The sequence below is a fragment of the Erythrolamprus reginae genome, chromosome 7 (assembly GCF_031021105.1).
Source record: "Erythrolamprus reginae isolate rEryReg1 chromosome 7, rEryReg1.hap1, whole genome shotgun sequence".
NCBI classification, from domain to species: domain Eukaryota; kingdom Metazoa; phylum Chordata; class Lepidosauria; order Squamata; family Dipsadidae; genus Erythrolamprus; species Erythrolamprus reginae.
In genome coordinates this window covers 14,970,930-14,995,984 of record NC_091956.1, presented here as the reverse complement: position 1 = coordinate 14,995,984, position 25,055 = coordinate 14,970,930, and the positions used below count along the sequence as shown (strand labels likewise).

General features: G+C 42.2%; 1 protein-coding gene across 3 annotated transcripts in view; it reads left to right on the top strand.

Annotated features, from left to right (window-relative positions):
• The window catches only part of N4BP2 (NEDD4 binding protein 2), a 45,232-nt gene that overhangs the window by 8,745 nt on the left and 11,432 nt on the right, over nucleotides 1-25,055 (top strand). For 2 of the 3 annotated variants that reach the window (XM_070757069.1, XM_070757070.1), the window contains 11 exons: nucleotides 192-1,359; nucleotides 3,345-3,472; nucleotides 6,328-6,416; nucleotides 8,591-8,667; nucleotides 9,707-9,868; nucleotides 11,065-13,097; nucleotides 14,217-14,302; nucleotides 17,630-17,678; nucleotides 21,287-21,513; nucleotides 22,870-22,988; nucleotides 23,087-23,222. In XM_070757069.1, coding sequence (XP_070613170.1) covers nucleotides 192-1,359; nucleotides 3,345-3,472; nucleotides 6,328-6,416; nucleotides 8,591-8,667; nucleotides 9,707-9,868; nucleotides 11,065-13,097; nucleotides 14,217-14,302; nucleotides 17,630-17,678; nucleotides 21,287-21,513; nucleotides 22,870-22,988; nucleotides 23,087-23,222 — 4,274 coding nt within the window. The remainder of the gene's footprint in view (nucleotides 1-191; nucleotides 1,360-3,344; nucleotides 3,473-6,327; nucleotides 6,417-8,590; nucleotides 8,668-9,706; nucleotides 9,869-11,064; nucleotides 13,098-14,216; nucleotides 14,303-17,629; nucleotides 17,679-21,286; nucleotides 21,514-22,869; nucleotides 22,989-23,086; nucleotides 23,223-25,055) is intronic. The other variant, XM_070757071.1, reaches the window with a different exon arrangement.

Below are 25,055 nucleotides of genomic sequence, written 5' to 3'. Positions count from 1 at the left end.
AAGAGCATCCTTTTAATCAGTCTTTTTTTGAAGAGAGGGCAAAGGTCGCTGCAAGACAGATGGGAGACTCAGGTAATCTTTGAAAATGAAAATTCCCGCCTCATTTATTTCTGTGATGCCACTGAAGTTGGTGTGTGGAATATGGGAATAAGTTTAGTAAAGTAATTGTGTCCTTTCTTTGTTTTTATCAGTGGAAGAAACTATGGATTATCTGCTGGAATTGTCCACAGCTGCTAAGGATACAGTATGTTCATCAAAAGTCTCAGGTTTTGATTCCCTCTCCGCATTGCTAGTTGGTGAAAATAACTCAGCCCATAGCACTCGTGAACTTGAGGGCAACGACACTACCGAAGTTGCGAAATCTGGCGAAGAATCACGGCTACCCTTGCCACCTGGAGAACTGACACTCTTGATGGAGAATTCTCTAGAGGAGTGCAGTCGAAAAAGTGAAGCAACGGAATCAGAAAACGATGATCTCTTTGGTAGCGCGACTCCGGCTCGGGACCACATTAATTCCAATTGCACTGAATTATGTCTAAAACCCAATGAAACAACATTAGAAAACTGGCTCACTGCACTGGAATCAAGTTCTAATGAAGCAGCTGAGTCGATATCCGTCTCAGAGATTGAGACAAAGGACATTTTGACGCAAACCCCTGAGAATTACAGTTTGCCAGAAGTCGTACTCGACAGCGGTGCCATTTCGGAAATTGTGACATTAGCCGACAGGGCAGAGTCTTACACTGAGCCAAATCAAATGTCCAATGTTTTCTTTGATTTTACAGCAGTAAGCACCCTGACTGCTCAACATCATCAGGTTTTTGCAAAAATAGAGACAAACGCCTTTCCTAATTCTTCGCAGGCGGCTGGAGAGCAAGAGAACCTAGTGGCCTTCTGTAATAATCTGAAACAATTTTGCGTTCCTGACTTGTGTACAGGACCTGGTATGAAACCGGCACCTTTGATGAAGGAGACCGATCCTTCTCAGCAGACGTGGAGTTCCCCATTTTCTCTGTTTCAGAAGTATCCTCAAAAGCTTGATTTTTATCCAGGTTTTGAACCCCAGTGTAGAAACCACAGCTTTGTGACTCCCATCGCCATCAGTCCCGGGAAATGGAGACCAGCTTCGGATTGTAGGAGTCAAGGAAAGACACTTTGCTCTCCGGAAGTTTCCAAATCCTGGGAGAACCTCTCTCCTGTGCCAAAGAGATGTGGGAATAAAAACGGGCAGCAAAGACATCATATTTCTCAAGTCCAACAACTGCCTGGTGGTTACATAATGAACAGGAAGACCTTTGCAGGTCATGTTCTGGTTCTCCTCCGAGGGCTTCCAGGATCGGGCAAATCATATTTGGCAAGGTAGGTTCTACATACAAAAGATTCGGAAATAATAATAATAATAATAATAATAATAATAATAATAATAATAATAATTTATTAGATTTGTATGCCGCCCCTCTCCGAAGACTCGGGGCTGCTCACAACAACAATAAAAACAGTATTATACAGGCACAAATCTAATATTAAAAAAACTAAAAACCCTATCATAATTAAAAACCAAACAGCACATACATACCAAATATAAATTATAATAAGCCTGGGGGAAAGGTGTCTCAAATCCCCCATGCCTGGCGGTATAGGTGGGTCTTAAGTAGTTTACGGAAGACAAGGAGGGTGGGAGCAGTTCTAATCTCCGGGGGGAGTTGATTCCAGAGGGCCGGGGCCGCCACAGAGAAGGCTCGTCCCCTGGGGCCCGCCAGACGACATTGTTTAGTCGACGGGACCCGGAGAAGGCCAACTCTGTGGGACCTTATCGGTCGCTGGGATTCGTGCGGTAGCAGGCGGTTCTGGAGGTATTCTGGGCGTTGTTGTCTCTTTCCTGCTCTCATACACGCAGAGATTAGAATATGGTATTGCAGGCTAATTCTGCCCACCATCAGCAGTTCGATCCTGGTTGACTCAGTCTTCCATCCTTCCAAAGTCGGTAAAATGGGGATCCAGATTGTTGGGGGAAAGAGGCTGTACACCTCATAGAGAGGATTGTAAATGCTGTGAAGCAGCATATAATAGCATTAGCATCATAGCATGTAGACTTATATACCGCTTCACAGTGCTTTACAGCCCTCTCTTAAGACGTTTATAGAGTCAGCATATTGCCCCCAACAATCTGGGTCCCTCATTTTACCGACCCTGGAAGGATGGAAGGCTGAGTCAACCTGGAGGCTACTGAGATTTGACCTGCCAAACTGCTGGCAGCTGGGGATCAAAAGTAGCTTGCAGTACTGCACCCTAACCACTATGCCTTCGAGGCTCTGTAGCTCCCTCCCTCCCACATACATGGCGGAGACCTGGCTTGGGGGAGGCGCATGGACATACGTGGTGAAGCTGACCCAGAGCGACAGCTCGCTTGCCCACAGAGATGGCTCCATGTGCCACCTGTGGCACGCGTTCCAAGGGTTAGCTATCACAGGTATAGGGTTTCCTGCCCGAGCAGGGGTTGGACTAGAAGACCTCAAAGGTCCCTTCCAACTCCATTCTATTCCTTGATAATACTTTTTATGCTTTTATTGTAAATGGCTCACAAGCTCTAGACGAGACGGGCAGGGTAGAAATGTAATAAAATAAATTAGAGCCAATATCGTCCCAGTATCAGGACAATCTAAAGCAGGGGTCCCCAAACTTTTTACACAGGGGGCCAGTTATTGTCCCTCGAACTGTTGTAGGGCCAGACTATTAAAAAAAACTATGAACAAATCCCTATGCACACTGCACATATCTTATTTTAAAGTAAAAAACAAAATGGGAACATACTATTTAGAGGGGGGGGGAAGAAATCTGAAATTCATATATGTTTATGTTTTGTTTTTAATTTTCTTTTGTTAACATCTGATTGGCTATACAAGGTTTTCTTGGTTTATAGAAAAATGTATAAAGAAAGAAGGAAGCACTTTGGCATAATGATTAATAAGTTAGAAATATAATTGGTGTTGTACTTTTGAAGGAACATTAAGGAGAGAATTTAATTAAAAGAAAAGTATGTACCTATGCTCCTGTCATTCACCCACGGGCCGGATAAATGGCCTCAGCGGGCCGCATGTGGCCCACGGGCCATAGTTTGGGGACTGCTGATCTAAAGTATGCATGAGAACCTATGAATGTATAACTTCTCTTACTTCATCAAAAGACTCTCGCAGATTATTGTTGTTATTTTCTGAAAGATCTGATTAGTGAGAGTCAGAAGAGGGAACAATACCCAGGTTTATTTTCACAGTGATTTGCAGCAGATCAGAAGAACGTTTTGGGAGAAAAAAAAAGATGAGAGCTGTGTTTATCATTTTTCACAGGGTTTTGCTTGAGGATAACCCTTGTGGGATCATTCTTAGCACAGATGACTATTTTTGTCAAAAGAACGGGCAGTACCAATTTGATGCTGACTGTTTAGCAGACGCGCACGACTGGAATTGGAAACGTGGTAAGAAATTCAATGCAGTAGAACGCGCAAATACTTTCAGAATTAGCTTTAGAAGTGCTAATATAAATTTCATAACTAACTAAGGTAAAATGAATATGTTCCACTAGTCCTAAAGGAATATTTCTGTCAGGATTGATGCTAATTGTATTTGCAGGAGGCGCATATTAAACATTGCAAAAATAGACCATTTTAGATAAAATATACATATCTTTTCTCTCCCTGTGCCCCAAATCAATTGAAAAACCCATCCCCATTGAATCATATGTGGAACTGAACTAACAAATATATACTGCTCAAAAAAATAAAGGGAACACTCAAAGAACACACCCTAGATATGAATGAATGAAATATTCACATTGAATACTTTGTTCTGTACAAAGTTGAATGTGAAAAACAGCATGTGAAAGTGATTGTCTATCAGTATTCCTTCCTAAGTGGACAGTTTGATTTCACAGAAGTTTGATATACTTGGAGTTATATTGTGTTGTTTAAGTGTTCCCTTTATTTTTTTTGAGCAATGTATTAAAGTAAGGAAAAACTGCCACTTGAGGAGCATTTAGAAGTTTCAGTAGGTACACAATATGGAGGTACAGACAATTATGAGTGTCTGGCATTCAGCACATATAGCACATGAGTTACATTGGTAACCAGGATGTTTCCGGGTGGAAGTCAAGCTGCTGGTATCATGGCCTGAGGGGGGCGGGGATCAGGGATAGGCCACTACGAGAATGATCCAGTGCTACGTTCCAGTAGCGATTTTTGGGATATGCACACAGCTACACTTCCCTATCACGAGGACGTCCCCGCGTGAGATTTGCCTTCTGTGCATGCATAGCAAGCAAGATTTTGGCGATTTTCGCTGGTTTTTTACTTCTGCACATGTGCGGAAGCAAAAAACCAGCCAAAATCGCCAAAATCTCAACTCGCATGAGTATCTCCACATGCGCAGAAGCCAAATCTTGCGCCAGTGCGCATTTGCGCACCCACAGCCTCAGAGGGCACACTGGTAGCCCCGAAGATGGCAGTCCTTCGCTGGTGGGGATGTTGGTTACTCTATGGAGATTCTCAGTCATCCAGGTAATTAATTAATTAATTAATTAATTAATTAATTAGATTTGTATGCCGCCCCTCTCCGTAGACTCGGGGTGGCTCACAGCAATAATAAACAATATATAACAAATCTAATAATTTTTAAAAAACACTAAAACCCCCATTATTAAAAGCAAACATACATACAAGCATACCATACATAACTGTATAGGCCCGGGGGAGATGTGTCAGTTCCCGCATGCCTGACGGCAAAGGTGGGTTTTAAGGAGTTTACGAAAGGCGAGGAGGGTGGGGGCAGTTCTAATCTCTGGGGGGAGCTGGTTCCAGAGGGTCGGGGCCGCCAAGAAGAAGGCTCTTCCCCTGGGTTCCGCCAAAGGGCATTGTTTAGTTGACGGGACCCGGAGAAGGCCAACTCTGTGGTTGTCCCATTGCTGAAGATATTTTCGCTTCTCATCCAAGAAGCTTCTTCAGCTCTGACTGGATGGCAAATTCCCCCCGTTCTCCACCATCCAGTCAGAACCGAAGAAGCTCCTTGAATGAGAAGTGAAACATCTTCAAAGAAAAACAAAGAAAGTCCAGGTGCCTCCTGAAAATAAAAAAGCACCTGTGGGATTTACTTATGGAACCATCCCTCCCGTAAGGTGGTGGTGTCTACTCATTCTCTCAGATCTGGCAGGAGGGTCCTGTCTACAATAAAGTGTCATCTACCACTTACAGCGTTACCTACGGTGTTTCTCTGAAAATAAGACCTAGCATGTTTTTGCACGTGCACCCAAAATAAGCCCTACCGTATTTTTCCGAGTATAAGTCGCACCGGAGTATAAGACACATCCTAGTTTGGGGGAAGGAAAACAGGGAAAAGAATCTTCTACCAGATATTCATCTGGCTAGTGTCCTTAGTCTAGTCAGTTTCAGCACATTATTTTATCCCCTGGTTAGGGCTTTAAAAAAAACCTTATTTGTAGAGAGTAACAGTGAAAGGGCTTGCAAGCCAGTAAGAGCTGGGAACATTGTTAGAACCTGGTTAGGGCTGGAAAGAAAAATTCTGAGCAAGTAGAGCAATGGAAAAACAAACTACAAAGACAGGGTTTGGAAAACATTCTTCACAGAGAGTAACAGTTAAAGAGCTTGCAAGTGGGTAAGAGCTGGGAACATCGTTAGCACCTGGTTAGGGCTATGCCTTAACTAGATTGCAAGTTACAGGGAAATAACAGGGAATTTCAAATTGCTTTCTCTCTGGACACGCTGAATAAAAAAAACACTTGTGTAACAAAATCACCAAGCTCAGTACCCTTCAGAGTGTCATCTGTTGGAATTCAGGAGTCTTGTTAAATTTCCCCATGGCACCAGCTTTCTGGAACATTATTCCACAACCTACCCCAAATTAGACTTCCCTGCTGGCCGTTCACAAGGCCCCCCAAAAAATGACTTTGCCATCAAGCCCAATTTATGACTTGGCTTCTTGGCTGCTAATTTTGAGTCATTTTTGTTGGTTTTACATGTAAAATAGATAGGCCGCTTATACATTTGTGAAATGAATAAAAGAAGTGCTGTTTGCGGATCTAGCTTTCCTTTTTTAAATATCCTGGAGTTTTAGTTCAATATCTACAGTTCTTTTTACTCCTGTTGCCTACATTTGAAATGACTTAGAATTACTTCAGAAACAGAGAAGCCAGAGAATTCAAAACAGATGAACTGAGAAGAATATCATACATCTTTTATTTTTTGTTAAGTAATTGTAATAGTAATAGAAATTGTTGGTTAGTTAACAATTAGCTTTTGCTTTTTCTCAATTTACTTGTCAGCCAAAGAAGCCTTTGAGAAACGGATCACTCCTATAATCATAGACAATACAAACACACAGGCTTGGGAAATGAAGCCTTACATTACTTTGGTCAGTACAGTATTCCATATTTTTTAGTGTTATTATGTTGAATATTGTTTATTTGTAGATACAGTGTTCCCTCGATTTTCGCTGGGGATGTGTTCCGAGACCGCCCGCGAAAGTCGAATTTCCGCGAAGTAGAGATGCGGAAGTAATGGACAGCTATGTTCACTCTAAGGTGCGCGGCCGGGCGCCCAAAAACTACCACCCCCACGCACCCTTTTCCAAGGCCGCGCAAGGAGCAGGGCTTGAAATTGGGGGCGGGGAGCGACAAAAGTGTGGAGGCCGGCAAAGGTTGTTTTGAATGTCGGGTGCGCGTGTGCTTCCCATCCCCCTGCCAGCCCCCCCGGAACTTTCAAAATAAGAAAAACCTTTGTCGGCCTCCGCAGAGAAGAAAGGAAGAGACAGAGAGAGAGAACAAGAGAGAGAGAGCAACAGACAGAGCGAGATAGAAAGTGAGAAAGAGAGAGAGAGAAAGAGGGGGGAGAAAGAGAGATAGCAAGAGAGAGAAAAACCGTGGTATAGGCCATTCGCGAAGTTTGAACCCGCGAAAATCGAGGGAACACTGTATATGAGTGAGTGGTATATAGCAGCGTGCTTCAGAGGATGTTATATCAAGATGGTGGCCGTAATAGGGCCATCAGTGTTCTGCACAAACAATTTCCACATAAAAAAACCCAATTAGAGCTTTTATGGTGATTTTATGACTGCCGTTTTGATTTTTTTTTTACCATATTCTGTAGGTACACCAATAATGTAATTATTATGGAGTCCTTGGTGCTTTCTGAGCTTGGTGGTTTTCTGGCAGACATTTCATTACCAAACTCGGTAACATCATCAGTATTAGATGCTACACTAAATACCTGTACCAAACTCCACTCTCTTGTAACGCTGATGATGTTATTAGTTGGGTTATGAAACGTCTGCAAAAAAATAACTAAGCTCAGAGAGCACATAGAACCCTACAGTCATCACCATAGCTAAAAGGAAGTGACATTTCACAAACATCACTCCCTTTTAGCACTGACAATGTTATCCAGTTTGGTAATATTTAGTTGTTCATTTGTTAGAAGATGAAATGAGATGAGATAAGCATTATTGTCATTTTTTTTTTTGCCTGAGAATATATTGGCACACATTAAAAAATGAAATTCTGATGCCCTCTTTCAAAAGTGTTTGTGTGTGTATAAAAACAGACACACACACCTATACCTATGAGGCATATATCCGTACATACAGTATATACATATATATTATATATGTATAATATATTAATCTTATACAGTGATACCTTTTCTTACAAACGTAATTGGTTCCGGGATGAGGTTCTTAAGGTGAAAAGTTTGTAAGACGAAACAATGTTTCCCATAGGAATCAATGGAAAAGCGATTAATGCGTGCAAGCCCAAAATTCACCCCTTTTGCCAGCCGAAGCTCCCATTTTGCGCTGCTGGGATTCCCCTGAGGTTCCCCTCCATAGGAAACCCCACCTCCAGACTTCTGTTTTTTTGCAATGCTACAGGGGAATCCCAGCATCACAAAAGCAAGCACTTCGCTGGCAACGGAAGTCCGGAGGTGGAGTTTCCCAGTGAAGGGAGCATCAGTGAAATCACAGCATTGCAAAAACACTGAAGTCCTCGAAACCCCACCTCTGGACCTCTGTGTTTTTGCAATGCTGCGATTTCCCTGAGGCTCCCCTCGCTGAGAAACCCCACCTCCGGACTTCCGTTGCCAGTGAAGCACCTGTTTTTGCACTGCTGGGATTCCCCTGCTGGGATTCCCCTGCAGCATCACAAAAATACGGAAGTCCAGTGGTGGGGTTTCCCATGGAGGGGAGCCTCAGGGAAATCCCAGCAGCGCAAAAACAGGTGCTTCGCTGGCAACAGAAGTCCAGAGGCGGGGCATCCCAGTGGCGGCGATGGGTTTGTAAGGTGAAAATAGTTTGTAAGAAGAAGCAGAAAAATCTCAAACCCCGGGTTTGTATCTCGAAAAGTTTGTATGATGAGGCGTATCACTGTACATTAATATAAACATATATATGCCTCACAATCCATATTGAATACATAGCAGAAAAAAGTCTTGAGAATTAACAAAGTTGATACTGTATAGTACAAAGCTTATTACAAAATCAACTAGAATGGTGATTTATATATATATTTAAAAATTGTTTACGTTTTTCTTTAGTCGCAGCAACACAAATACAAAGTTGTATTTCGTGAACCGAATACATGGTGGAAGTTTAAACCAAAGGAATTGGAAAGGTAATAATAGCAACAGTAGTAATTCTGTAACAACATTATTGTGTCACATCAATGACAAATAAATAATAAATATCTCAGGAATCAGTTCACTTGCTTGCAGAAAGCTTCTACTCAGCCTGCCTTCAAATTATATTTCTGCAGTGCTATTTGTTCTGTCGGGCTCTCTGGTAGAATCCTCCCAAAAATTCACAGGTACAAATTTCAGACACACACATGTTTGAAAATTCAAAACAATGTTCTTTATAATGAAAATTCACTTAAACTAAGCCCTCTTTTGGTATAGCAAAGAGCACTTGTCTCCAAACAAACTGGTAATTTGTACAAGTCCCTTATCAGTCCTTTGATACTTAGCTTGCAGCTGTGAGGCAATTCACAGTCCTTCTTCTTTCACAAAGTGAAACACACTTTGCTCTGGTTTAGTTTCAAAGTGGGGGGAAATCAGCACACAAAAGGTCAAAGTCAGTAAAGCAGTCACGAAACACAATGATCAGAGAATCCTCCACAATGGCCAAACCCACAGGCTGCTATTTATAGCAGCCTCACTAATTACCACAGCCCCACCCAACCACAGGTGGCCTCATTTTCTTTGATAATAATCTCTCAGTTGTTGCTTCCTATGCATCGCTCTCTGCATGTGTGGCTGTATCATTAACTCTTGTTCTGAATCCAAGGAGGAGCTAGATAATTGATCTCCTTCTGAGCTGTCTGCCACACTCTCCTCCTCCCTGTCACTCATGTCTTCTTGGTCAGAGGAGCCTTCATCAGCAGATTCCACTGGGGGCAAAACAGGCCTGCAGCATGTGGATGTCTCCCCCACATCCACAGTCCTTGGGGCAGGAGCTGGGCCAGAGCTAACCACAACAGTTAATGTTCATGAACTGCAGATCGGCGTGAAACAGTGAAATTTTAAAATTTAAAATTTGTAGCTAATTTTTTTTAAAAAAACATTTCTCTCTAACATGTTAAAGTTGCATGTAGCATGCCTGTTTTGTAGTGGTAGCCTATCAAGTACCGGTGTTTTGTTCTTTCTGATATTTAGGCGAAATGTTCACGGTGTATCTAAAGAAAAGATCAAAAGAATGTTGGAACGATATGAACATTGCCTGACTGCTAATTCAATTTTGAATTCTTCAATCTCAGATGACGTGAGGAAGAAGCGCGAAACCTGTGGTGAAGTTCTTCATCGCGAGAAAAGGCAGGGGTAAACGGTCTTAACAGATGTTTTAAGCTTGCTGTTTAAAGTACGAAGCTTATTGTGGGGTCCTTTCGGACCTCCATAGTTTTCTCGGAGACGTTTGATGATCCAACTGGGTCACATCAAGAGTGAGAGAAGAGAATAGTATTTGGTGCAGTTATCTAATACAGCATCTAGCCTTCGTGCTAGAACGGAGGGATCAAACTTAAAGCCCATGTGCCAGATCTGGTCTGCGGGATGTTTAGATCTGGACTGGCCATGGAAACAGCAAAGGACCGGCCCACGATGCCTCTGCCCAAAAAAATGGAGCTTGGGAGGGTTCCCAAGCTCCATTTTCACCTGTGACGGCCCCCTGCAGCCCTCTGCCAGAAAAAACGGAATTTGTGAGAACCGTGCGCTTGGGCCCCTGCAGGCAGCCCTGACATGAGTGACGTCTAGCTGGCCATGCCCATAGAGGTCAAACACAACCCTGATGCAGCCCTCAGTTAAATCAAGTTGATCACACACACACACCCCGTGTTAGAATATCAGGCTGTGTGAGGACAACTATGAGAGTTCCTTTAGGCGGGGCATGTCCTGGAGATTTACCATTGTACTTTTCCCACAAAAAAATGGAGCTCAAATTGGTTTGCTACTCTAGCATGGTAGGAAACGTATAGTATTCTGTGAAGATAATTGTAAAAGCTGTAGATCACCTGCGTACCTGGTGACAGATTTTAATAAGAAAAAAAATGAATAGCGTGCTTAATGCTAATGTGAATTTATTCATTTGTGTAGACCTCCCTATTTATTTCAGTAGATAATATATGACCATTTCTGCTGAAATAGCCATATCATTATATTGATACTTTAGGGGCTTTTTGGTCCAGCAGCTCAAAGCAAATGCAGTATCTTCCATTTGATTTTAGAGCCTTAATGAAATGTTATGGGGGGAAAACAGCTCTCTCTCTCTCTCTCTCTCTCTCTCTCTCTCTTAGTATTAAGCTATTCCTTAAGCCAGTTTTCATTTCAACAAAAGTCCTCTTTTGTCCAAGGAAAATAATTTTGAATTTTGAGTAGCCAGTCCTTTAACACACTTTATCTTCCTCTCTACTAATGCCGTTTTAGGTAACATCGTAAAATGCTTTAACAGAAGTAAACTTCAGTAAGGTATGCATTAATATATGTATATACCTATATTTATATATATATCTGTCTTGTAGAAAAGAAGAACAGAAGGGACATTTTGCTGCCTCTTTGAAAAGCATAGAATTAAATCCAGGTGAAAAAGCTACTTTAGAAAAAGTTATGGCGGAAGATCAGAGCCTTCAAAATGAAAACAGAAGAGTGGGACATGATTTACAAGAATCCAGTTCTGAATGTAGAATCGATTGCTTGGACGCTCCTGCGTTACCAGCAGGAATCAAATTGGAATCCATTCTTGAAACGGAGTTAAGACCAATCTTGGATTCCAGTGAAAATACTCTGTTGTGCAATAACAATGAAGATACTGCATGTCATGAAATAACAGAGCCAGAATTCACAGAAATGCAAAATAAAGATGGAGATCTAAATTCTGGCAGCCCAGTAAAACCTAAAGTGTTAAACTTTGTGGGAGACTGGCCAGTAGAACAAACTTTGGGTCAAAGGGTGAAAAGAATTAAAAGATTAGAAAAACGTGCCAGGAGGGACAAAGGAGATTTAAGTTCGCCAACATCTACACTGGATTCACTTAAAAATACAAGTGAAGATAAAACATCGGATTTGATAGACAGTCATCAGGACCTGCCACTTTCTGAAGACAGGTGTGAAGATAAATGTGAAGAAAGCAACTGTTACTTTCCTTCTGCGTCGCTGCCTGAGGTTAATGCGGAACTCCATACGACAGAATTGCTGATGGTAGGAGATTGGCCGGTCCAAACTTTACAGCAAAGACAACACAAAATGAAAAGAATAACCAAGCGAGACATGAGTGAGTCAGATGGATTAGGAAACAGTCAGGATGATGTCAGCATTGATAATGGGATTGCAGCGTCTCGGCTGAATGAAACATCTGCAGATGTTGAAGAGCAGGTGGCCTCTTCAAAGGAGGAACACTTTCAAGGGTCTGAAATCACAGCTTCTGAACCTCTCGGTGAGAAAAAGGTAGCACTGAATAAAAGAACACGTAAGCATCATAAATTAGCTTTAACGTTTACCAACAATTTGGCCCTCAACAAGCCAGGGGAACCCCTGTCTCTGGACACTTGGACAGAAGAGAAGCCCAGCCAATGTATTGTGTCTCAGGCTACCAAATCTTCACAGACGGAACCACGAGATTTCGCCCTTCTGTGGAGACTAGAGAGAGAAATAGCCTTTTCAGAAGATACCAAAGTACTGGACGGCAGACTCGACGGATTCATACCCAAAGTGGTTGAAGCTATTCCAGGTTGTCCAGAAAAAATACCCTACAAAGTAACCTACGAGAGAAGCACCTATGTAGAAGAAAGAGAGCTCGTGAGGGTCGATGAATCTGAGAACCTCAATATTTTGTGTAAACTCTTTGGGTCTCTTTCATTCGATGCCATCAAGGATCTGTACGAACGATGTAACCAAGATATGGATTGGGCCACAGGGCTCCTGTTAGACTCGGCCGAGAAGCTTTGCAAAGACGACGACATCGTAGACTTGCAGGAAGCAGAGGTCCGGCTCCCTGACGTGTCTCTTCCTTCGAATAGACATGTTGCGCCTGAAGACAGATTTGCGTGTTCCGTGGAATTTACTCAAGCAGGAGATCTTGTAGACCCGTCAGATCTGGAGGTAGGTCCTTTGAACGTGCAAACAAAACAAAGAAATTCTCCAAGGCTATCAGATAATGAGCCACGAAGGGTGTCCTCAGTTAATGAAATGGATGTCGCTGCTCCTGACGGCCCTTTGCAAGCCACCTACGATGTGGAAGAAGATCAACTTGGAGTAAACTTTCAGGAGGGTCCGTTTCCAGAAGAGACCTCAGATTTTAAGCTAACAGAAGCAACACATTCAAGCGGTGCAGAAAGCCACAAATTTCAGCCGTGCAGAGAAATGGATTGTAAGCCCGGCGTGGTAGTTCCGACCCAAAGAGAAAAGATCATCTCGGATCAAGACAGTGGGGCAGTCGGGTTGCAGAACTCTGCATCTCACCCGAAGTCCGTGACCATAGATCGTCTCGAACTGGTCTTGGCTCCAGAATTAGCCATGCAGTTAAGTGAAATATTTGGACCGGTTGGAATCGATGCAGGTAATAACATCAGCTGACTTTTTTACTTAAATAAAATATTAGTTGATTCTGAACTGGGAACTCATGATTGCATATACCGTATTTTCCAGAGTATAAGACGCACCTTAGTTTTGGAGGAGTAAAACAAGGAAGAAAGGCCTCTGCCTCTCAGCAATTTGCCTCCCAGCAAACAGCACAGATGCTATATACACTGTTTGCTGTGTATTTCTGTGCATGACCCATAGAAATAGCAAAGAATTGGAGAAGTATACATTATGGCAGTATATTAACGCCAGAAGGTTTTCTTAAATGTAGTCACACTAACTCCTCCCAATTATCTGTCCTGTTTGCTGAAGGAGGTAAATTGCTGGGAGGCAGAGGCCTAAAGGATAGGGGTGGCTGGGTGGGGCTACATTTGGTGTATAAGAACAACCTAGTTTTCACCCTCTTTTGGGGAGTAAAACTGTGCGTCTTATACTCCGAAAAATAGGGTACATAACAGATCTCAACATTTAAAAGAACTGAATAAGTTAAATAATAGAGGTTGGTATAGATTAGGCCTTTATTTTGAATTAGGCCACTTTGGGTCCTTGTTCATAATTCATACTTTATTTTTGGCCTGCTACATGGGTTTGACATTTTTGTTCTGTGGCTAGCTAGCTGTTAATTTAGGGGAGACTGTAGTAAATCATTTTACTACAACTAATTACCCATTTGTTGTAAAAAAATTATTATCTTATAATGGCAAAATCTGTTCCATTTACGGGCCCAGAATTTAGAATGTGTAGGTGATCTAATGCTACCTGAATATTTGTGACTTTGTCTTTTATCACATTAATCAAGCTGTCAAGAGATTGTGTCAGACAGAAATTTGAAAAACAAGTAAATATGATTTTGGTTTTGGCTGACTGGCTGGAGAATTCTGGGAGTTGAAGTCCACAGATCTTAAAAGTTGTCCAAGGTGGACATTCTTATGCTTGCACATAACTTAGATGGCACAATTTTTTTTAAAAGCCATGAAAGCTCTATTGTGCCTTATAAAAAAAAGGATTAACTAAATACCAGTACAATAGAATTATATTTGCTTTAAATTTGTATGTGATTTTTATCTTTCTGGGGTTTTTTACTTCCTTCCATAAGGATCAGTAACTCCTGATGACTACGTGGTTCATATTGATCTGAATTTGGCCAAAGAAATTCATGACAAATGGAAAGCGTCTATTATGGTTAGTCATCTTAAATTAAATCTACAGATAGGTTTATTGTTGTTCATGACTTAATATTACACGGCATACGTTATATTACAGAATATTTTTTTTTTAACTTGTTCTGTAAATTATTGACATTTCAATAATTTGTAGAACAATTATGTTGCACTTGGTCCAAACACATTTCTTTAAAGATATGTACAGTAGAACCCCGACTTACGAGACTAATTGGTTCCGGAAGGAGGCTCGTAAGTCGGAACGCTCGTATGACGAAACATTGTTTCCCATAGGAAACAATGTAAAGTCAATTAATCCGTGCAACAACAAAAAAACCCGCTGCCGCCGAACGCGGAAGTTAGCGTTCGGCTTCAGGAGACAGCTGCGAAGCGGCACGCGTGTTTTAAAAGGTTGCAGCCGGCCTGGGGGGCTTGCCAGCACCCCAGCGAGCCCCCCAGGCCGGCTGCAACCTTTTAAAACACGCGGGATACGAGCGCCAAGGAGCTGTCTCCTGAAGCCGAACGCGGAAGTTAGCGTTCGGCTTCAGGAGACAGCTCCTTGGCGCTCGTATCCCGAATGTGAGCTCGGGAGGCGAACAAAAATGTCGCTCCCCTCCCAGCTCTTATCTCGAGTAGCTCGTAAGTAGAGCTGCTCGTATGTCGAGGTTCCACTGTACAGCTAGTTCTTGGCTAATAGGCATAATGGAGCGCGACATTTCCATGGTAATTTGTTTCTCCAGACAAGGACTGTAGGCGGGAAACATGCAACGAGACCTATAGATCTCCCAGCTTCGATCTGTTGGTCATCTTTCTAAGTTAGGCCATAGAATTCCTGCCCCATTGAGGATACCAACCAGAGTTGTTATTCAGCTAGTTTGCACCGGTTTGTGGGAACCATTGGCGGAAATTTTGCCAAGGTCGCTGAATTAATAGCGATTGCTGGCTGGCCACACCCCTAAACCAGATCGCCAGTCGTTCGCTCCACCCATCATGTTTGTCGCCACGTTCTTTGTGCATATGCATCCCATTACCTTGCATGTCCAATGGGATGTGTATGCGCAAAGAACATGGCAACAACAACATGGCAGCAGCTTTTTCTGCGACTTCTAGTACTTTCTGGAGGCTTCTTTGCCAGCCAATTTCCAGCGACGGTAGCTAGCTGGGGGACGACCAAAAACTTCGGTCAGCTTGCCTTCTGGACTCTGACCAACCGCCATGGAAGGTAAGCAGCCCGAACAAAGAGGCGGTGGTGAAACTAGGCTAGGGCCGCCGCCGCTAAAGGAAGGGAAACAAGGGCGTCTGGTGAAGGGAGGGCAGGCGTAGATAGGTGGATATTCCCAAAATTTTTCTACCTTTTCCTATGGGCGTGACTAGGTGAGGGGGGGTCACGTGACTGAGTGAGTGTGGGTGTGAATGATGTCAAGCCCTCCCATCTAACCATGTTCACTGAACCGGTAACGAAAACTGATGCCAACAATATGGGAAGTTTTATGACTGGATAGAAAACTAAAGAGATATGTATGTACTGGCAATTGGTTAATTTTGGGAAAAACTGAAATATGAGAATTTGATTTAAATTTTGGAAGCCAGATAGCGAAGATGAGAAATGGTGGTAGCACTATATAATGATATAATACAAAATTTACTCATATAGAACTTTATTTTATGAAGTATGTGATATATTTTGAATAGTTTCTTTTATTAAAGATATATATGTATAGAATTTTTTATTAGCTATATGATACAGTATTAAAATTTAGATAAAAGAGATTTTATTAATGTTTGCATTGATGTAATGTAACTTTTTATAGTAAGACAGAGAAAAAGAATTCTAATTTAGACTTTTAAGAATTGACAATGTTGTATAAAATTGATAGAAATTTTTAGATGAGGAGACATAAGAGCCTCCATTGAGTGAGTAATAAGAAAAGTTTATATATGTTTGATTTTAAGCATTGTGGTTGTGTTTATAACTATATATTGTTTTATTTTATGGTGGGGGAAATAAAAAAAACTATACCCAATATGGTTGACAACCATACGGGCATAGGATAAGATGAGATGGGATGACAAGATAACCTTTATTTTCACCTTTTCTATATACACACTGGCCGTTGAATCCTTGATACACAGATGTGCATGGCTCTGCCTGCCTTTTCCGAAACAACAATAATTTCTTTTGTGGGGTCCTTGGTGCCCTCTTAACTTGCCTGTTTTCATGCAGATGTTTCATTACCCAAATTAGGTAACGTCATCAGTGCTAGTAAGGAGTGCTATTTGTTGTCAGTTGATATTCTGATGACTTTGCATGAAAACCACACCTGGTCTGGACACATAGATGGACAGAGCCCTTCCTCCCTTCTCCTGGGCAGACGCACCCAGCAACAGCTTGTCTGGGCTCTCCACCAACCCGGAACTGCATTGTGTCAGGGAGTTTTCCCTATGATTTGGATAGAAAGCAAGATGAAGTGAGTCAAACAGGCTGTATATAATGACGTCCTTTATCAGTCTTCCAAAACACTTAGAAACATAGAAACATAGAAGTCTGCCGGCAGAAAAAGACCTCATGGTCCATCTAGTCTGCCCTTATACTATTTTCTGTATTTTATCTTAGGATTGATATATGTTTATCCCAGGCATGTTTAAATTCAGTTACTGTGGATTTATCTACCACGTCTGCTGGAAGTTTGTTCCAAGGATCTACTACTCTTTCAGTAAAATAATATTTTCTCATGTTGCTTTGGATCTTTCCCCCAACTAACTTCAGATTGTGTCCCCTTGTTCTTGTGTTCACTTTCCTATTAAAAACACTTCCCTCCTGGACCTTATTTAACCCTTTAACATATTTAAATGTTTAAATCATGTCCCCCTTTTTCCTTCTGTCCTCCAGACTATACAGATTGAGTTCATTAAGTCTTTCCTGATACGTTTTATGCTTAAGACCTTCCACCATTCTTGTAGCCCGTCTTTGGACCCGTTCAATTTTGTCAATATCTTTTTGTAGGTGAGGTCTCCAGAACTGAACACAGTACTCCAAATGTGGTCTCACCAGCACTCTATATAGCGGGATCATAATCTCCCTCTCTCTGCTTGTTATACCTCTAGCTATGCAGCCAAGCATCCTACTTGCTTTCCCTACCGCCTGACTGCACTGTTCACCCATTTTGAGATCACTACCCCTAAATCCTTTTCTTCTGAATAACGATGGACGTAAGTGCAATTGGAGGATAATCATTATGACCCGTGGCTTGAAGACTTTTTTTATTTTTGGCACCGACAAGATAATGGCAGTCTTAAAGTGTCCTGTTAGTACTTACGATGTACTAATATTATCCATGTTTTGATTTAGAAGCGTCAGAGGAGAGAAGAAGAAGAACTGCACAAACTCCTTGAAGAAAGTAAGTACCGTCTTCGATTCTCACAGATCTTCTGTTCATAAAAATCGACCATGGCAAAGATCTTGCTTCCTTCTATGGCTGCTCCAGCTATCAATGTTTCTTAATGTGTGGACTTCAACTCCCACGGCTGGCTAGGTCAGGATTAGTATTGACCTGATGTAATATTCCAAATGTAGGAAAGATGAGTATAATTACCGTAATGACTGTAACAAGAAAGGAATACAGTGGTTCCTCAAGATACGAACCCCTCGTCTTACGAACAACTCGTGATACAAACCCGGGGTTCAGAAAATTTTTGCCTCTTCTTACGAACTTTTTTCGAGTTACGAACCGGCATTCGGAGACTGCTGGGAAGCCGCGCGGCTGTTTTAAAAGGTGACAGCCGGGCGGCGGGGCTTCCCAGAAGCCTCCCGAACGCCGGTTTGTAACTCGAAAAACGTTTGTAAGAAGAGGCAAAATTTTTCTGAACCCCGGGTTCGGTTCGGGAGGTTGCTGGGAAGCCCCCCAGGCCGGCTGTGACCTTTTAAAACAGCCGCGCCGCTTCCCAGCTGTCTCCCGAAGCCAAACGCGGAAGTTCGGCTTTGGCGTTCGGCTTCGGGAGACAGCTGGGAAGCGGCACGGCTGTTTTAAAAGGTCACAGCCGGCCTGGGGGGCTTCCCAGCACCACCCCGAACCTGGAAGTTCGGCAAAAGTTCGGGGTTTGGGGGGGGTGCTGGGAAGCCCCCCAGACCGGCTGTGACCTTTTAAAACAGGCGCGCCGCTTCCCAGCTATCTCCCGAAGCCGAACGCGGAAGTTCGGCTTTGGCGTTCGGCTTCGGGAGACAGCTGGGAAGCGGCGCGGCTGTTTTAAAAGGTCACAGCACCCCCCCGAACCCTGAACTTTTGCCGAACTTCCTGGTTCGGGCTTCGGGAGGTTGCTGGGAAGCCCCCCCAGGCCGGCTGTCACCTTTTAAAACAGCCGCGCGGCTTCCCAGCAGTCGCCGAACGCCGTTTTTGCGGGGGTTTTTTTGGTTGCACAGATTAATTGACTTTACATTGTTTCATATGGGAAACAATGTTTCGTCTTACGAACCTTTCGACTTACGAACCTCCTCCTTGCACCAATTAAGTTCGTATCATGAGGTATTACTGTACTGAGTCACCGTGAATCTACAGAGTGTACTACAACCCGATTGGTGGACAAATGTATAAAATGTAATGCACCTTTGCATAGGTGTGACTTGTGGTTTGTTGTGGATGGCCTGTAGTAATATTGTAATAGTGTCCTCTAGTGCAGTGTTTTTCAACCAGTGTGCCATGGCACACTAGTGTGCCACGAGACATGGTCAGGTGTGCCGCGAAGAAGGAAGCTCAGGTTCTGGTCTCACAACTTTTTGCTGAGAGAGTGAGAGAAAGAGAGAAAGAGTGAGAGAGAGAAAGCAAGTGAGAGAGAGAGAGAGAGAAAGCAAGAGAGAGAGAGAGAAAGAAAGCAAGAGAGAGAAAGAGATAGAAAGCAAGAGAGAGAGAAAAGAAGAGGAAGGGAGAGAGAGAGAAATGAGCAAAATGGGGAGGAAAAAAGAGATGAGAAAACGATTGAGACAGAGAATGAGGAAAGAGAGAGAAACAAAAGAGAGAGAGAGAAGTGACTCTTGATTTAAAGCATATGATAAAAAGCACCCAAAAAATAAGAGAGAAAACCCCCCAGCCCTCACCTGTTTTTGGAAATGGTTCAAGAGGGGGAGGAGAAAGGGATGGAAAAAGAGAGGAGTGTGTCTTAGAGTGTCTTTTTGTGTCATTTTGGTTGGTGGTGTGCCCCAGGATTTTGTAAATGTAAAAAATGTGCCGCGGTTCAAAAAAGGTTGAAAATCACTGCTCTAGTGCAGTGTTTCCCAACCGGTGTGGGAAGGAGGGAGAGAGAAGGAGAACAAAAAAGAGAGGAAGGAAGGGAGAAACAGAGGGATGGAGAGAGAGGGGGAAAGAAAGAGGAAGGAAGGGAGCGAGAGAAAGAGGCAGAGAGAGAGAAATAGAGTGAAAGGGAGGGAGAGATTTTTTTTGTCCAAACTTTTTTTAGTGCGCCCCCCCCCTTGCGCTCAATGTTCCCCAGGATTTTGTAAATGTGAATAATGTGCCGCGGCTCAAAAAAGGTTGGGAAACACTGCTCTAGTGGGATAGTTATAGTGTAAATAGATAGGGGTTTTTACTACAAAGAAGTAAATATTTTCTCAAGAACTCCTGCTACATTGTATTCATTCAAAGACTTCAGTTTCTGATATCTTGGTCTGTGGCTGGTTAGTTGGGCTGGATAACTTCTGAAAAACGCAACTTTAACAGGCTGGAGAATTCTGGGAATTGAAGTCCAAAGCTTTTATTGTCATTGTACATCACATATACAATGAGTTAGTCCACACGTCTAAAAGTTGCTGTGCTTGATGAAATATAAGCAGGCTAAACTGACAAACAGCAGAGGGTTTCAATATTGCTTTCTCCCCCCAGAAATGTATCCCTTTTGTGACTTTGTTCTCTTTGTGTATAAGTCCATGTAGTTTATAGCTGCCAATTTTTCATGTTTGACAATTTAAAAAAAGTGCAGCATCTCACCGGCCAAAGGTTGACTCAACCTTCCATCTTTCTGAGGTTGAGTAAAAATGATGATGATAATAATAATAATAATAATAATAATAATAACAATAATAATAATAACAATAACATAATAATAATAATAATAATAATAATAATAATAATAATAATAATAATAATAATAATAATTTATTAGATTTGTATGCCAGCCCTCTCCAAAGACTTGGGGGGGGCCAAGATTGAGGACCAAGATTGTTGGGGGCAACCTCCTCAATGAAGATATACAAAATGGAACTAGGCGAACAATTTATAAATAATAGTAACTATTTCAGTAAAGAACACTAAAATAGAATTGATACACATGATGTATTTTGGGGAGTAATATGATGAATTTATTTCCCTGTCCACATTGAAAGGGACAATAGTCTTGATTCTAATTCTGTACAGTTGTACCTCTACTTACAAGCGCCTCTACTTACGAACTTTTCTAGATAAGAACCAGGTGTTCAAGATTGTTTTGCCTCTTCTCAAGAACCATTTTCCACTTACAAACCCGAGCCTCCGAAACTGTAACTGGAAAAGTCAGGGAGAAGCCTCTGTGGGGCCTCTCTAGGAATCTCATTGGAGGAAACAGGGCTGGAAAAGGTGGGGAGAAGCCTCTGTGGGGCCTCTCTAGGAATCTCGTGGAAGGAAACAGGGCCTCCACCCTCCCTGTGGTTTCCCCAATCGCACACTATTTGCTTTTACATTGATTCCTAGGGGAAAAATTACTTCTTACAAACTTTTCTCCTTAAGAATCTGGTCATGGAAGGAATTTATTTATTTATTTATTTATTTATTACTTGGATTTGTATGCCGCCCCTCTCCGAAGACTCGGGGAATTAAGTTCGTAACTAGAGGTATCACTCTAGTTCATAATTTCAGCTGATTTTGAAATACAGAAAAAACCCATTGCATTCGAGTCCCTCCCCTTATTTTCTTTTAAGTTCATCTTTTTAAAAAAAATCTAAATAAAACGTCACTTATATCTTCCATTGTTATTTGTTTTAAAGACCCCATGCTATTTGAACAGCTGTACCCAGGCAAATTGGATGACATCCTTGCCCAGGAAGCCGCCAATTTTCAAGAGCAGGGAAGCTTACCTACAGCTGGGTCGGCTGAAACCTCGGCAGCTTCCGATGTTTTCCCCTACATGGACCATTGGAACGTCCACACGCAGAGAGTATCGCTTCGGGAGATCATGTCGGAAGAAATTGCGCTGCAAGAAAAACTAACGGTGGTACGGTATCGCTGCCGGCCTCTGCCGACTGTACTTCCTGGATGCCTCATCCTGAGCTGTGTGTTGTGACAAGGGTTCCTAACAACCCAGCTGCCGGTCCTCCATTGGCTTTGCAGCATTGTGTTCCCTGTTGTGCTCTTCCCAGTAGGGCCAGCAAAGCTGGCTGAGGAATTCTGGGAGTTTGAAGTCCACAAGTCTTAAAGTTGCCAAGGTTGGACACCCCTGCAGTAGTTTATATAGAAAAGCCAAGAATTTTAGATACCAAAATGCCCTCAAAATATTAGGTTCGCCTATGTGTGGCTGGGCACTATGCTGTATATGGTAATACTTTTTTAAAGTACAGTAACAGATAGACCTTAATTTGCAACAAGTCCGTTTAGTGAGCATTCAAAGTTATAATGACACTGGAAAAGTTGACATGACTATTTCCCACATGACTGTTGTAGCATCCGTAGGATCAAAATTCAGACACCGGGTTCTGACTCATATTTATGACAGTTGCAGTATCGCCTTTTGCAACCTCCTAACAAGCAAAGTCAATAGGGCAGCCAGATTCACTTAAAAACATGTCACTATCTTAACGACTGCAGTGATTCACTAAACAACTGTGGCAAGACAGGTCGTAAAATGAAGTAAAATTCAGTAAGTTTCATTTAACAAAATAAATTTTGGGCTCAATTACAATAGCAAATCAAGGACTTGTACTGTATACTTATGGATAAGGCAAGAATTTTAGGTGCCCAAAAGACAATTAAAAAATCGGCTTCATCCTATCCATGGCTGGGTTTATGTCCCAGGATCTACCCTGTTTCCCCCCAAATAACACACACACATACCGATAATAAGCCCAATCAGGCTTTTGAGTGCAAGGCAATAAGGCCAAGCGCTTATTTCAGGGTTCAAAAAAATATGAGACGGGGTCTTATTTTCGGGGAAACACGGTATCATGATGCTTTTTAAAAGTCCAATACCCCTGTTTCCCGTATGTATCTCTGGATAAGCCAACTCCCAAATTTTTAATCCAAAATACCATGAAAAATGTAATTTTCATGATCCTTTGTTTAGAAATTTATGAGTTGGCTTACGTGCAGACAGGCTTTTGTGCAAGTAGATATGGTAATAATAATAATAATAATAATAATAATAATAATAATAATAATAATAACAATAACAATAATAATAATAATAATTATTATTATTAATTAGATTTGTATGCCGCCCCTCTCCGAAGACTGACTCCGAATAACTGATGCAAAAAACCATGGGGAAATGGTGCCATGATTTAATATTTGCCCTGTTATCATTGTAGAAATACTTCAGAGGAATAATTGTTTTTTTTTTCTTTTTGTGGATTAGAAACCTTTTCCTTGCATGGCTAAAAAGGACTGCGCTGCGAAACTGAAGGAAAAGCAACTTTTGGAGTTATTCCCAACTATCAGCGCAAACTTTTTGATGGACATCTTCAAGGATTACAAGTGAGGCTTTCTTTCATAATAACGATGCGCATCAGCTACAGGAAAGTTACTCCGCCTGAAGTGACTCCTTATGTTGTTATTTTTTTTAAATTCGTCAGCTATTCCTTGGAACAAACCGTCCAGTTTCTCAATAGCGTTCTAGAGGCAGATCCCATCAAAACAGTGATCGCTAAAGAGACCGCTCAGAATGCCAGGCGTTCTCCTAGCAACACTTCCAAGACCCGAGAGAAAAAGGTAAAAGCTGTCTTGCAGGAGCGTTGCAAATCTTGTTTCCCGAAAGGGGCTTTTACAAACACTTAAGCGAAGGGTTGATTCTCTCCGAGCTTGGTTGGTTTTCTTGCAGACGTTTCATTAGGCAAGCTGGGTGTTCTATTCCCAGGCTTTCGGAGTGAAACTCACTACTTTCAGTTTTAAAATCACCCTCTTTATTAGAAAATGTAGCAGAAAGTGAAAAGTAGTCTGAATAAAATGTCAGGGAGTATTTTTCTCTCGGAGGCGAAAAGCAGATAAGGTTCCGGGAAAGGCACCAACTTCGGCCTAATGGCATTCCATTGAGATAAGAAAGGGAATTCATCATAGAAGAGAAAATTCAGCTCACCAAGTTTCTAACAGTCATGCAGCATCTGGCAAAGTTTTTTTTAGCAAGGCAGAAATCAGGTTTCGGGAGGGCATTTTCAAGCACCCCAACTCTAGCACAGCATCCATGAAGGAATGTCGACACCCTACTCATGATAGATGTAAGATCATTAGGCTTGTTTATTGTTTACTGAACAGTCATATATAATCTATGTAAAAGCTTGAGATATTATGGGATATGTATTGATGATTATGTGGACTGTGTAACAAATTTTAAAAAAACTTTTACAAAAAAAAATATTGACAGGGCAAGCTGCTTGGATAGAAACAGAGAGCAAAAACCGCTCCCTTCTTGCACTGATGATGTTACTTAATAGGGTCATGAAATGTCCACGAGAAAACCACCAATCTCAGAGGGCACCAATGACCAACAGCCTTTCTCTTCCGCCACTTCCCCCTCCATAAATTCTCTTCTAACACTGATGATGTCCCCTTGTTGGGTCCTGAAACTTCCCCAAGAAAACTGAGATAACTTGAGGGACCCCCATAGTCATCTTTTCCTTCTTTTTCCTTTCCTTCTCTCTCTGCTCCACTCCGCAAACCCTCTCTAGCATCGATGATGTTTCCCAGTTAAGAACATAAGAAGAGCCCTGCTGAATCATTCCAAAGCCCATCGAGTGCAGCATTCTGTGTCACACAGTGGCCCACCAATTGTCCATGGGGATCTTGAGCAGAAAGAAAAGGCAAAACCCTCCCTTTCCCCTGACCTCCAACATGTGGTACTCAAGGGAATCCTGCCTGCCTCAACCAACATAGAGGTGGCATCCATGAATCTGTCTAATCCTGCCTTGAAGCTATCAAGGCTGACAGCTGTCACGACCTCTTCTGGGAGTGAATTCCATAAACCAAGGACCCTCTGGGTGAAGAAATATTTCCCTTGATTTGTCCTCACTTTCTTACCTATGAGCTTTAGGGAGTGCCCCCTCGTCCTAGTATTGTGTGATAGAGAAAAGGATTTTTCTCTATCTACTTTTTCTATCCCGTGCATGATTTTATACACTTTGATCAAGTCACCCCTTAAACGCTGTCTTTCAAGGCTAAAGAGACCAAGGCGTTTCAGCCTGGTTTCATAAGGGAGATGCTCCATTCCCTTGATCATTCTTGTTGCCCTTTTTTGCACCTTTTCCAGTTCCATTATATCCTTCTTGAGGTACAGTGACGAGAACTGTACACAGTACTCCAAGTGTGGTCTCACCATCGATTTGTACAGAGGCAATACAACACTTGCTGACCTATTTTCGATTCCCTTCCTAATCATGCCAAGCATGGGATTTGCTTTTTTTTACTGCTGCTGCGCACAGGGTTGACATCTTCATTGAGCTGTCCACCAAAACCCCAAGATCCCTTTCTTGGGTTGTCTCAGAAAGTTTGGTCCCCATCAGTTGGTAAGTATAATTGGGGTTCTTTGCCCCGATGTGCATAACTTTGCAC